A 15,613-nucleotide genomic window follows, 5' to 3' on the forward strand; every position below is an offset into this window, starting at 1 on the left:
CATGGAATAGCCCATTCATGGTGGTGTACATCAGATCAACAGTCAACCCCATTAGCAGGAAATCTGGGCTCAAGGAGAAAACATCCATAATCGAGAGTATCTTAGCACTGCTCCATGGTACAGATCACTCGCTGTGTTGGTTGGATGACCTCAAACAACCATCAGCTAATTCTCACCGTGGATGGAACACGTAAAAAATCATGATCAACTAAATCTACTCTATTGGGGGACACGTTTTTTTCTACCCTCCAATTTCAGGACACTGTATAGACTGTAATTCATGCAGAGCCCACCAGATGGACGGTCAAAGGAACCTGATCTAAAAACTCCATCCCACCCAAAATTATCTCCCGAGGGTTTCCTCCAAACACATGGCATGTGTGATGAGAGCACGTATGGGAAAAATATTACTGATTGGACAATCCTAGCTCCACGCAGGTGGTGGTGCAATAAAGAAAGAGCCCTTTTTTCTATGAAAATGTTCCATTTGCATGGGCATCCCACCTATTAAACAGTCCGATCATCTGATCGCTCCATCTTCCAAAAGGTGACCCATCTGCAGCGGGCCCCAGACGTATGATTTTAATCATCTCCACCGTAGATCGGGCAATGGGGAGACCAAAAAAAAACTCCAAAGAGGCATTTAGAAGATGAGCTGAATAAAATTCATGGACACAAGCAGCTGGGATCTGGCACTGGTTTAGCTTTAAAGAGATTTGCTAACCCACATGCGTTTTTACAAGGCAACTCATCCTCACTCCACAGCATGTCCCAACTTGGCACATGTGCGTAAGATCTAATTCGTCCATTGTTTCTGCCCAGCGTGTGGATTCCTATCTGAAACCACATAACGATGCAAGTGTTTGCACTACTTTGGCCCACCTAATAAGTGGACCCAACCGGATGTTTGGGACAGTCCACCTTCATAGCAGGACCCACCTAAATGACAGATTAGATCATGCACACATGTAGATGGGCTGCTTTATACAAAAACTAACTCTCTTTGAAAAGAAATAAAGATCAATGCCTTTATTGTATTTGCAATAACCAAAAGCTATTTTCATTGCAGAATCCCTCAATAATTCTATCTTACCAAACAATGCTTTGATCCATTGAAAGAGGGGAATGATTCAAATGCCCTCATCCATTCTTTCTCTACAAGTGGTGAGATCTGAGGCTCACATGATGTGTATGCCATCCAACCCATGATGATCAAATGAATAAAAATCACCCAATCCAACCATCAGGTAGGCCACACCATAACAATCTATACCATCTAAAAATTTCCATATTCACATTTAGCCACCTAATGATTGGATCATTCTCGTTTTTCTTTTTTTAAATTCTGATCATGGTGCATGGTACATTTGTTGGATGGTGTAGATGTCACACACCACATGGCCCCATGATGCTAGACTTCACTACTTCAAAAAATAACAGGGGGGTATTAAATGGTGGATCCAACACTTGTCGCTAATCCTGACTTTAAACGACACCGTACCAAAATGGAGTCTGAAGGGTTTACTGAGGCCCTGTTTTGTGGACACCTAAAACCGAGTTGATCTCATTCTAGTTAATATTAATTATGTATTGGAGATCTTTATCTCTAATATATAATGAGTTCATCTTAATAGTGACTATGTATTAGAGAATAAGATCTCTAATGCATAATTACTATTAACAGAAATGAGATCAACTTACACCCAGATCAATAGCTCAACTGGCAGACTGAGTGGAGATACCTCGTTTCAACACTTGAGGTCTTGGTATCGATCCGGGATCAACTCAATTTTAGGCTTCTGCCTAAACGGGGCCAAGGCATTAAAATTTTTGTTTTTTGAAATATTGATAAACAATATGGCATGCTAAAGAGGATGGTTGATTGAAAAACAATTAAGAATTAATAGGGACCCAATTATTTATGAGTCTAGATTATCGACCTGATTGGTCCTCTCTAAGATGGGATTTGTAAGATCCTACACATTCAAATTGGAATTTTCGTAGATCATTTTTGAACTTCCTCCATAATCATTAATGTTTACTTTTGGAACACTCATTCAAAGGATTAGGATCTTCCACCCTAGTAGCATTTTGTGACATCCCCATCTGCAATGCAGCTTATCATACCTAAAAATTTGATTATACATCACTGATGCAATGGCTAGGATTGATTGTATGCACTGATGCAATGACTAAGATTTTTTGTTTATATTTTTTAGTGTAGCTGAAACATAAAGTAGGTCATTAGAAATGCTAGGGAGAAAGACTCGTTCAAATCCCCAATCTACATATTAGCCAAACACACCACTCTGGAAAACTTGCATGAATGCTCCATAACTAACCGATCCACTGGGTGACTGTAGAACTCAGGTGAATTTAGGAGGAAACAGCAGATGCACTGAGTTAATGCAAAACTTGAGTAGTTCATGAGAAAAAAGCTGATCTCAGCATAGACCTAAGTGACATGTCAAATTCAGCTCACTTCATATCTGAGTCGATGAAGAAAACGAGAAATGGGCTGCTCAAGTTCAAGGATGTCAGGGGAGTATAAATGAAACGAAAACAGATTTTCCTCAATGGCAACACAGCCCCTCTACTCATACACGTGCTGAGCAGGCATGTGCCAAACATACAAGCTGTCCATCAGGCGGGCCATGACATGTAGATGCCCTGGCCCAATCATCAGGCCAATCCACTCATCAACTGAGAGTCCATGCATGAACCAAATGGAGAGCTAAGAAAAACAAGGCCAAGTCTTTTATGCCGTCGAGCGTTTTCAACGCTGCCGGCCACCTAACAGGTGATCCAGAGAATTTTGGGCCAAGGCATCAACAAGATGGAACACACATAATAGACGACTTTTATCTCCCAGACATGCTGCAGGCCCGCAGTGGCACATGTCATGGCATCTAGCGGGGCTGCCTTACACATGAGTGCATGACTAGCAAACTACTATTTACTAAAATGTATTGAAGATTTGAAGTTGCACAATTACCCACAAAATGATCAAGTATAGATTGGTCCTCTCTTCATATAAAGTCATCACCATCTTTCTCCCCGAACAAGATTGTCGTAGCCTGAATTTAATCATCAAACAATCGTCTTAGACTTCTCAGTGTCTTGAATACCATGAATGCTATAGATGTTACAAGATAAAAAGCTGCAGAACGATGGTGGGAAGTGCCCGTCTAAATGATATACCTTGACATCGAATTGTGTTTATTTCTGGTCCCATTACTTCTATTCCTTCGTCGCTTAGTAAGGAAATTCCTCCTGATGTCACAACAAAAGGAAACGCCTTTGGTGGAGAGCATGGTGATTTTGCCACCTTTATAAACCTTTGATCTGCAATAGCCATTTCTCACAAGAATTCTGTAAGTTGGTAAAGAAAAGAGAAAAGTAAAAGAAAAGATGGAAAATAAATAAATAAACAGAGAGAGAAAAAAGAGAGAAGAAACTTGAGAAAAGGGAATTAAGAGCTAGGTCTCACATTCCCACTTTCCTCCTATATTATTTTATAAATGGATGAAATTACTAAAGTGCCCTTAAGTAAATAAAAGCAAAAACACTGAAAATATCCCTTACACAAAACCTATGTTCCCAACACATCCCAAGACTAAGTGGGCCATAGGCCCGTAGCCACCACCGTTAACACTCTCCCTCAAGTTGGAGCATAGATGTCTTGCATGTCCAGCTTGGAGAATAGTTTGTCAAACTGAGATATTCCAAGAGCCTTAGTGAATAAATCTGTAACTTGATCGTGAGAAGAAATATGAGGTGTGTAGATCTTTCCTGGAGATGTCTTGAATGAAATGACAATCAACCTCTATATACTTCATTCTCTCATGAAACACTGGATTATTGGCAATATGTATTGCAACTTGATTGTTACAGTGTAAAGACATTGGAACCTGAACTTTGAACCCCAATTCTTTGAGAAGATACTTTAACCATATAAGCTCAAAAGTTGTATGCACCATTGCCATGCATTAAACTTCAACACTTGATCTGGCAACTACATTTTGTATCTTACTTTTCCAAGTAACCACATTACCACCTAGGAAGGTGCAGTAACCCTTAGTCGACCTTCCATCACATCTCGACCCTATATGATTTGCATCTGAATAACCAGTTGCTTGGAGATGGCCATGAGCTCTATATGAAATACCATTTCTAGATGAACATTTCAAATACCTGAGGATTCTCATAATTGTTGCAAGATATTATGTCCTCGGATTTTACATGAACTGGCTCACCACACTGACAAGGAATAGTCAAATAAATGAGCTTGCCAACAAGTCTCTTCTACATACTAAGGTCTTCTAGCGCTTCTCCTTCTTCAGGTTTAAGCTTGAGGTAAGGGTCCATTGGTGTATCAACCGGTCTGGTACCCAACATACATATCTCTTCCAACAAGTCACAAACATATTTTCTTTAACATAGATTTATGCCAACTCTTAATCTTGGTACTTCAATGCCCAAAAAATATCGAAGAAGGCCAAGATCTTTTATTTGAAATTGAGTTTGAAGATATGACTTCAACTTCTCAATGCCCTTTAAGTCATCACCAGTCACTATCATATCATCCACATACACAACAAGTATTATGTGGCCAAAGGTAGAATGCCAAGAGAAAACTAAGTGACCTACCTTCTTTTTAATCCAAACAACACAACCAAACTATTGAACTTCTCAAACCAGGCTCAGGGTGATTGTTTCAATCCATATATAGATTAGTTTAACCTGCATACTTTAGATGAATCCCCCTGAACAACATACCCAGGAAGTTGCTCTATGTAGACTTCCTCATGTAAATCTCCATGCAAGAACGCGATCTTCACATCAAGCTGAAAAAGTGGCCAATCATGATTTATTGCTATTAATAAAAGAACCTGAACCGAATTAAGTTTAACCACTGGTGAAAACATATCAAGATAATCTACTCCATAAATTTTTGTATACACCTTAGTGACTAATCTAGCTTTATAATGATCAATTGATCCATCCGGCATGAACTTGATTATGTACACCCATCTACACTTTACTGGAGTCTTACCTAATGGAAGATCAATCAGCGTCTAGGTATCATTGGAATACATAGCTTCCATCTCTTCATCCATAACTCTTTTCCAATTTTCATCCAACAATGCATCATGGATTGACATAGGAATACGTACAACAGACAAGGTAAAAGGCAAACTTAGGATAATTTGTAGACAAATGAGAAAAAATAACAATATTAGAGATGGAATGAGTAACAGAAAATCGTTCACCTTTTCGGACAACTATGGGAAGATCATTGGTAACCTCATGAGACTCGGATGAACCAAGAACCTTAGTAGGCGACGTAGCAGTCAATTTTATGGACTGAAGAGGAATAGTCTATAATGCCTAGTCTTTTCTCCTTTTCCTATAGTAAGTCTGCGTAAAATCCTTCTAAGTTGGTCGAGACAAAAGAGTTTCCACAGATATGACTTCAACAGTATGCTCATCTTTAACATGAAATGGAACGTTTTCAAAGAAGGTGATATCAGTAGTCACAAAATATTTCTTGTGTAAGGGAAATAACATCGATAACTCTTTTGAGTACAAGAATATCCTAGAAAAATACACTTAATGGAACGAGGCGAAAGCTTATCTTGACCTAACCCAAATATATGAACAAAGTAGGTGCAACCAAACACTATGGGAAGAACAGAAAAAACTCGTTGATAGGGAAATAACAAGAAGAACGGAGTTTTGCCATCTAAAACTGATGAAGGTATCATATTGATCAAATGGCACACAATAAGAACCACATCACCCCAATATAACTATGGAACATTCATTTCTAACAATAAAGCTCGAGTAACTTCCACCAGATGTCTATTCTTGTGCTCAGCCACCCCATTTTGTTACAGTGTTTAAGTACAAGAAGTTTAATGAATGATGCCCTGACTTTGCAAGTATATTTGAAAATATCGAGAAACGAATTCCAATGCATTATCTGACCTTAACATGCTCAATTTCACACCAAACTATTTCGTTACTTCATTATGAAAATTCAAAAATATTATTAATTTAGAAGGAACGTCACATTTTAACTCAATTCTAAAAGGGAAGTGGACTCTATGATGTTTACTTAGCTCGCTTGCTTTGCACCCAACTTGGACACTTTAGGAAGAGATGGAATGAGACTCTGTAGATTCTGAAGGGAAGGATGTCCTAAGCAACGATGCCATTGAATTGGTTATTGGTTCCTTCTCCGAGTAGTACAGACCATTCCTCTCATGACCTCCACCAATCGCTCTGCCCATCTTGAGGTCCTAAAACATACAATAAGAAGGAAAGAAGGGCACAGAACCGTTCAAAGACCTTGTTAACTTGCTTACAGAGAAAAGATTAAAAGGAAAATTGGGTGCATACAAAACAAATGATAGGGGTACTGATGCATTAGGCTGAGCATTACTAACACCAATGACATTAGACAACGTACCATCAACTAAAGTAGCCGACATATTTTATGAAGCACAATTAAAGGAATAAAAGAGACTGTCATTACCAAAAATATAGTCGGATGCCCCAGAGTCGATGATCCAAAATGGGGAGGAAGATGACAAAAGACATGCTTTATATGATTGAGTGAAAGTGATTGTGGAGGTGGATGTAACATTTTTGAATGTAGAGCCACTGGAAGAAGAAAGAAAATGTGCATATTCCTCCCGTGATAGTAAAACATTGATTTGATCACCACCAAGATTAGACGAAGTAAGAGAAATGGATCTACCATCTGAAGAAACATCCTAAACCATAAGAACTCGGTTAGTCCATGAGGGTTTTCCTTAGAAATCTCAGCAGAAGTCCACTGTATGATTTGTTAGGGCACAGTGAGTACACTACACTCTCCTCTACCACCACGACCGCCTCTATTTTACCCTGAGAATCTACCACCTCTGCCACCACGGGGAGGAACACGGCCAACATGACCACCACGGCCTCCACAAAAGCCAAAATAACCAAATAAAGAGGCCATTTTATCATATGCATTAACCTGAGAGTTGTCAAATTCATTTGCCAGGGAGACTTTTTGAAGTCTTGCATACACCTTTGCCACTGAAGGAATGGAAACTCCTCCCAAAATCTGATCCTTCATTTATTAATATTCCTTGGGCAATCCAGACAAAAGTTTTATTGCCTTCATAAGGATGACATCTAAGGTAATGAGATGATATATGGCCAAATCTTCCCACATTCCAGTCAACTTTGCAAAATATTTAAGGGGCTTGTCCCCTTTTTGAAATGAATTCTTCATACAGGGCTTATCCCCCTTTTGAAATGAATTCCTCATACAACTGACACACCTAGAAAACATTTTGTTCTGATGAATATATCTTCCTTATAGCATCCCAAGTGTCCTTTATCGTACTTAAGAAAACCAAATTAGAACTCACCTTAGAACCCTAATATCCTTTAACCAAAAGCGAATATGGGCATCCTCACACATCCATTGCCTGTATTTTGGATCAGATTCCGCTGGCTTGGGATCGGTGATGAACTAATCCTTTTCATGGGCTAAGATAAAAACCTCAACAAATTTGGCCCGCAGAAGGTAATTCTTTCCATTCAACTTCACAGAAGTTATTGATGCATTGAAGGAGGGTCCAGACATTTCCCTAAGAGATGAGAACCAACGAATGTACCTTTAGGCTCCATAGATATTTTACAATCAACTTGCTTCAAAGCCAAAAGAGAAACGCTGACCCGAGAGGAGATCCACACAACTATACTTCCACAATAAAATAACGCAAATATCATTGACCCATTATCACCTTAATCAACATCAATACCAAACCCACATCACATATGAGAGAATATTCTATCAAAAGAACTGCTTCCACATATTTCAACAATCTTAAACAAACGATTTTAACATCACCTTATGAGAAATCAGCAAGCCTTCATAATTCGACAAGCCATGAACACTCCTTTTCGTGAGTGTTTCCTTCTACTCCAGGAACAACACAAAAAACAACATGTTTTCTGCACAAATGGACGATGGAATGCACTCCCCTTTACGGTCTGATCAGCCCCTGACGTGTTAAAGACCCTCAAGAAAAAAGATCCAGCAACTTGGGTTAGATCAGGAGGAATTATGGAGTTCAAACCACTTCTAACCTGGCTCTGATACCGTGTAAGTTGGTATAGAAAAGAGAAAAGTAGAAGAAAGGATGAAAAGAAAGAGAAAAATAAAAGAAGAAACTTGAGAAAAGGGAAATAAAAGCTAGGGCTCATGTTCCCACTTTCCTCTTATATTAATTTATAAAATTGATGAAATTAAAAAAGTGCCCTTAAGTAAATAAAAGCAAAAATACCAAAAATACCCCTTACACAAAAACTATGTTCCCAACACATCCCAAGACTAAATGGGCCATAGGCCCATAGCAACTACCATTAACAAACTCAATGCAACATTATAGTTGTTGTTGTTGTTAATACTACAAAGCATAGTCCCTAAACTCTTATCTACTAATAGAATGAACTCATGATTAATCGAGGCTTAATGTATCGATTTAAACTACACAATCATCATTAGAATTTTCTTGTCATCACACGCATGGGCACTTCTCTCACCTTTTTCTAGAGTGGTTACCAGTGTTCGAATTATCTCCGATATTATCTTTATCTCTAGCTCAGCAATACCGATAACACTGGTAGCGATATCGATAACGTTGGTAGCATCAAAAATTCCAAGTATTAGCAATGTATCATTAAGTATTGCCAACGTATCAATATCGCTAATATAATAGCCAATATTTTCAAGTACATAAATTCTAGGAGTCGCTTGTATTGCCAATGCATCAATATCGCCAATGTATTGCCCATATTTTCAACTCTATAAATTCTAGGTAATACTTGTATCATAAGTGTATCAACGATATTTCAATAATATCGCCAATGTATTGATATCATCAAAATTTTGTTTATATATATATATATATATATATAAAATTTATTGCAATTTTTTTCATGGGCACATGGTTGTATGTATTGTTCAACTTGTCATTGATAATATCTCGATCTTATCGATGTCACAACATGCGCGATATTGAGACCACAATCTTTCATTTTCTTTCCAATTGTAGATGATTTCTTGGTGAAATATCATTTTCTTTCCTTCTCCGATAGAGAATCTAAATATGGGGTTTGTTATAATTTGTGGCCAAAGGGAGTACGTTCACATTGGTCACTTATTTACTAAGGTGGAATTATAACTGCCTTAGTTATTGTACGAAAGCTGAAACAACAATTGTCTGTCCTTATGCCTCACAACAAGTCCAAAAGTCAAGGTGTATATATGCACTTTCACAACATATATGCCTACATACAATCTTTCCACATACATGTGTCTGCTTTGTTAGGCATCTCTGTTCATACAAAGAAAACCTACATTGATTATTGACGGGCATGTACTGTGGCACCTTTGTTTGAAACTAGAAAAGGTCAACTCAACTTGGCCTAGTTGATTCACTAAATAAGGTGGAATTATAACTGCCTTAGTTATTGTTTTCATAAATCACAAAATAAAAGTCATGAGCCCTGGCCCTACTCGGGGTCCCACTTGTTATGATATCTAAGTGATGAGGGTCATACACTATAAACAAATCAGTTAAAGATATCACGAATTTGATTCCCTCCACTAACATATAAATCTCTAGTGCTACTCCACTCTCTTCATAACAGAGGAATACTTGCAATCCAATAGTGCGATGTAGGTCATGGTGAGGTTTTTAGGCAATCTTATCAACAATAGCTCACGAACAATAAAGAGAAACGTGAGTTAAATGGGGGATAGATTGGGCTTCTATTCTCACCATTGACTCTTAGAGGCTATCTTTCTTCATAGAATCTGCGAATCGGCTTGTGTTAACAGCACAAGACAAGGAATAACTATTTGGTCAAAATAGATGGGGGATTTTATTCCACAGTGAAAATTAGATATCTTCCCTCTTACTCCACGGTGGTTCTTACAGTTACAACGACTTCATATAAAACTTAAATAACCCTACTTAATACTAGTTTGGTATTGGGCACAGCCAATCATCAAGGGCATTTCCTTTCAATTATAATCCCATTAATAACTACTTAATATAAGACTTAAATAACCCTACTTAATAGTAGTTTGGTATTGGTTACAGCCAATCACCAAGGGCATTTCCTTTCTATTAGAATCTCGTTAACTAGTTTGCATGGAATTCATTAAATGATGGCAGCAGCCCCAATCCAGCTGTTCATCATTATCAATTTATGCACGAAAGTTGGAATATCCTGTCTGTTGACATAATTTGACCATGGGCCATTCCCTTTACTTGGGCCTAACTTGGGCTGTGGGCCTCTTATTTTCCTTTTATTAGTTCTCTTTTATCTTTTTTTTTTTTTCCTTTTTTACCCTTTTCTCTAAGGGTAGTTTATGTAATTTTGCCATTCACTTAATATATAAAGAGAGAGGGCTGGACGTCCAAGTCTCTCTCTTAGTTTCTTTCTTACCCAAGTTATTTCTTCCCTCCAACAAAGGTATTAGAATAAGGTCTCTAGGGTTTCTTATCTCTTGATCTGATGGGGACATCTCGTGCACACGTACGCCCCCCCTACGCACGTACGCAAGGAGGGCCCCACCATCGATCTGGATCGATGGCGACATCCATGGAGGGCCTCCTAGTTAGAAGACTGTGTTTTGGTTCCTTGGAGTGGACCCGATCATTATGTGGATCCCACCATTGGATCTCATGATCGTGGCCCACTACTCTAGATGATCTAGTACTTTGAGTTTTGCTTATTATTGTTATTAGGAATATCATGGACAGTTTAGATTGCTTTGATTAATTGTTATTTTTGTTACTTCGTCTCCAAGTAACAAGGTGCGCACATGGCGCGGCTTTTGGGGTATAGGTTTTTCTTATAAATAGGCAACCCCTTGTAGGTTTTTTCTCATTGAAGATTATGAATAAAATTCTACATTTTCCTACTTCCCTAATTCTCTAAGTTGTGAAAATTCAATTGGGTGTGAAACCCTCCCTTCTTCGAAGGGCTAACTACTGTGGTGCAAAGCCAAATGCATGTCAAATCGCTCCCACCTCCTACCCTCAATATTCATCATCTCCCACAGTCATCCCATCTCCAAATCCATCCATTTTTGTAGTTAATCCTTCCTCTATAGCAGATTAACAGAATTAGGCCCTATAGGAGGGCTGAAACTTCGGTAGAGCACCGTGCACAAACCGGACATCCGATCGTCCCGAAATTTGGCATGAAGGTGGACCTCCCTTGACCGACCAAACCCAAGTTGGCCGATTTCAGATTCGCAGGCCCCACACACGTGCATCCAGGATCCCACGCACGTGCGTCTCGGCCCAGCCACTATCCACACGTGTGGATCACCTCGGGTTCGTCTATTTCCTCTATTTCACTCCTTTCTCACCCTATTTCCCTAACCCTAACCCTAGATTATCCTAAATCCCAAGTTCTATTCCCTTTTTACAACCCTAGGGTTTCCTAAATTGACACATGTGAATCCCTTGGATTAGGGAAATAATCATTTGCATGTGTGGATGAATCCACTCTCCTTTGATCATTATTTGGTCTATAATTTTAATTGATCCAACCCTAGCATGTGTGGCTTGGACCCTTTTAGATCCCCCTGTTGAATGCTTGACTTTATGTGGGATGTGGAATTTTTGTGATTGTTTCTAAATTAGTATGATATAAAGTCTGAAATATTGCATATCATATTTAATTTCCATGTCCTGCATCATGATCTCTTCCCCTTCTCTTCTTTTTCTTTTTCTTTTCATACAATCTCTCTTAGTTTGAGAGTCTTAACCTTTTGATCATTGATTGTATGTGATTTGTGAGGGATGGTCCTATCAGGGTGTCCTGTATCCGTTATGATACAGCCGTATTGGCCGATACGTATCGGTAACGACAGTGGCCGTTACGCGATACGGGGCCGTATCCCCGATTATGTAGCCGTAACGGCCCCGTAATGGCCGTTACGGGGCATAACGGTCGTTACTGCCCCATAACGGTCAAGGCGTAACGGTTAAAAAATAATAATAATAATAATAATAAACCATTTTTTTTTTTGCTTTTTAAGGTTTATTTTTTCACTTTTTTTGAAACTTCTTTCTTCCAAACTCTTCCTAAATCATTCTATTGCTATTTTCGACCACTCTTAGCTTGATATTATAGATAAAAACAACTTATATTAAGGATTTTCTTAATTCGAAGCTCCGTGGGCCATTTTCCAAAAATTCCTCAAACATAGGTATTTATATTTTTTATTCAATGTTTTGCTATTTGAATGGTAGAATATGATGTGTTAATCATAATAGAAAATATTAATGTCCATTTTACAGATTGTTGTTGTCATGTTATATTTTTTTTTTAATTTTTTTCTATGTACGCACTATTTTCGGCCCTTTTTTTAAAATTCGAAAAATCATTTTTTATTAAATGTTTTGCTGTTTAATGGTAGAATATGATGTGTTAATCATAGTAGAACATGTTAATGTCCATTTTACAGATTGTTGTTATCATTTTATATTTTTTTTATAATTTTTTTCTATTTACGCACTATTTTCGGCCCCCCTTTTTTTTTTTAATTCGAATATATCACACATGCAAAATATTTTCATATTACATTCATTCTAATATATCTATCATTGATAGTAGATAGTTAGAAAATTAAATATATGAGTTTTGCAGTCAAATCCAGGTTGTCTGGTTCATAAATTCATCAGACAATCCGATACAATTTCTCACCAAAGAGTGGAACGTTACACCACCATAAACATGTTCGAATTTATAAATGAATGCATATTTGGAATGCCTAGAATATTCCGGATTTAATCCATATTTTTTAATATTTTTTTGGCAAAAAAAAAAATTGCAGTTTTGTTGGAAATAGATTTGTTCCATTTGGTTGGATAACAAAGAAGTTTAAATGACTTCGATTTGCTAGACTTTCATATTTCTTCAGATTTTTTGGATTGTCTTTCTTCCAGATTTACTAAAAATGGATTGCAACAATAAAGGTTTGCTGGTCATTATTGTTTAGACTGTTTTTTGTCATTTTTCTTCCAGATTTATAAGAATCTCCACATGGCAAACCTAGATTTTCCTAGATTTGTTTTCTTTTATTAATTCAGCCATAAGAACACCCCTCCCTTTTTTGGTTTCTTGGTGATTTGTTGATTTGAATATTTAAAATTTGAAATTATTTACTTTTGAGTATTCCTTCTGGTTCATGAGTATTCCTCTTGGGATTATTGCATGCTTTATTTGCCTATAGCGTCCATTGGATTCTAGGTGGTAATATTTTAAGGCTTGTTGGGTTTAAATATGGCTTCTTTGTCTACATTTGAGGCAACAAATACAATCAACTCTATGATGGAACGGTCGATTATTCATTTTGAGAACCTTGGGTTGCAGATTACAACCCATAAGCGTAAGTCCAGCAATTGAAATACTGGTAGTGGAAGAGGTAGAGCTACTGGACTAGGAGGATGAGATGCTAACCGTGGCCATTGCCATTGTGCAAACCATTTGTGTGCTTATTGTGGTCAAAATGGTCATAAAGTTGATTATTGTCGGGTGCCTTATGGTAAACCACCTCAAGGCTATTCTGCTAATTTAGCCACTATAGATGATAAAGACTTTTCATGCATTGTTGATGAGGTAGCTCCTCTGGCATTGTCATCTGTAGTTCAACTAGCTGGAGATGTAGTCCATCTCTTAAAAAAGTGAGTATGATATTTTATTGAGGGAAACCATATAGAATGAGTATATATATATATATATATATATATATATATATATATATAGAGAGAGAGAGAGAGAGAGAGAGAGAGAGAGAGGAATGCTCACCTATGCACCAGTTCTCATGGTTACTCATGAGAACTTTTTGAGAACTCATCTCCCATGATATGAGCCCAAAATCTGAATCGTCCACGTGATGCAGCACCCCATGAAACCCCCAGGACCCAACTTTTACCCTGATCCAAAACTTTGGTGGGCCATGGCAAAACAGAGGCAAATCAAGGGAGGAAACTATTTCATTTTTCCATGGCCCAACCAAGTTTTGGATCAGGGTAAAAGTTGGGCCTTAGGGGTTTCATGGGGTGGTGCATCACATGAATGGTTCAGATTTTGGGCTCATATCACGGGAGATGAGTTTTCAAAAAGTTCTCACAAGTTCTTGTGAGAACTAGTGCGCAGGTGAGCATTCCTCTATATGTGAGTGTGTGTGTACACACACACACACACACACACAGACATACATACATACATACATACATACATACATACAATCCTGGGCTCAAATAGATAATACATTCTCTGCCCTTCACACTACTTCTATATCCAACTCTTGGATAATTGATTCGGGAGTTATGGATCATATGACAGGTTCCCCTGTCTCTTTTTCTTCATTTACCCCTAATTCTTATTTAGGCCATGTGAGGTTAACAGATGGTACCTTGACACCTATTAGGGGAAAGGGAACTATTTCTGCTTCACCATCATTCTTTGTCCTCTATCTTATTGGTTCCCAATATTACTTCTAATTTATTATTTGGGAGTGAAATTATGAAGGATCTAAATTGTAGTGGGACATTTTTTCCTGATCATTGTCTTTCAGGATCTGTAGATGAAGAAGTTGCTTGGTGATGGACTAGAGAAAGATGAATTATACATTCTTCATTTGAATCCATGAATCCTTCAAATCAGTTTAGTAAATGTCTTGATTTAAAAAAATGAACCTTTATCTTTGGCCTTGTCATTTTGGCCATTCGTCTAATTCATTTTTACTGGCTTTGATGCGTCATCGGTTAAGTCTAAGGATATCAAGAATTTTCAATGTGCAGCCTGTGTTTTAGCTAAACATCATATGTCAGTTTATTCCTCTCTTATGATCTCTTCAAAAAAAAAAAAAAATTTATTCTTCTTGCAAAAAGAAAGACAAAAAATTCGTTAGTTCATTCTGGTGTATGGGGGCCTATTTTGATTAATTATAATGGATTTAAATACTTTATCTCCTTTATCGACGATGTTTCTTGTATGACATGGACTTACTTAAAAAGTAGAGATGAGGTTGGTTCAATTTTCAAAGTGTTTCATGCTTGGATTAAAAATTAGTTTAATACAAATATAGAAACCCTGAGTACCGACAATGCAAAGGAGTATCCTTCTCATTCTATGTTATCTTATATTTAGGAGGATGGTATAAACTCTCAAACCACTTGTATATATACCCCATAACAAAATGGCACTGATGAAAGAAAGAATAGATCTCTCTTTGAAATTAGTGGTGCTCTTATCATTGGTATGCTTGTTTCAAAGTTTTTTTTCTTTGTCGGATGCTACTCTTACTCCATGATATTTGGTTAATCGTATGCTTACTACAGTTCTTAAAGGTCAATCTCCTATTCAATATTTCTCGGTATTCTACCCTATTTTAGAAATTCCATTGCAAGTCTTTGGGTGTGTTTGTTATGTTTACAATAATGATCCTCATCAAAATAAATTGTCAAACCAAGATGTCAAATGTAATGTCTTAGGATATTCAATTTCTCAAAAA

At 37.5% G+C, this 15,613-nt stretch overlaps 1 protein-coding gene across 7 annotated transcripts in view; it reads right to left on the bottom strand.

Annotated features, from left to right (window-relative positions):
• Positions 1–2,105: 2,105 nt before the first annotated feature.
• LOC131253199 (DNA repair protein RAD51 homolog 2) overlaps positions 2,106–15,613 on the bottom strand; it is a 67,725-nt gene continuing 54,217 nt past the window's right edge. For 4 of the 7 annotated variants that reach the window (XM_058254100.1, XM_058254095.1, XM_058254101.1 and 1 more), the window contains 2 exons: positions 3,202–3,345; positions 2,106–3,077 (listed from right to left, as the gene is read on the bottom strand). In XM_058254100.1, coding sequence (XP_058110083.1) covers positions 3,043–3,077; positions 3,202–3,345 — 179 coding nt within the window. In that variant the 3' untranslated portion in view covers positions 2,106–3,042. The remainder of the gene's footprint in view (positions 3,078–3,201; positions 3,346–15,613) is intronic. The other 3 variants (XM_058254098.1, XM_058254096.1, XM_058254097.1) reach the window with 3 other exon arrangements.

The sequence above is a fragment of the Magnolia sinica genome, chromosome 8, assembly GCF_029962835.1.
Source record: "Magnolia sinica isolate HGM2019 chromosome 8, MsV1, whole genome shotgun sequence".
NCBI lineage: Eukaryota > Viridiplantae > Streptophyta > Magnoliopsida > Magnoliales > Magnoliaceae > Magnolia > Magnolia sinica.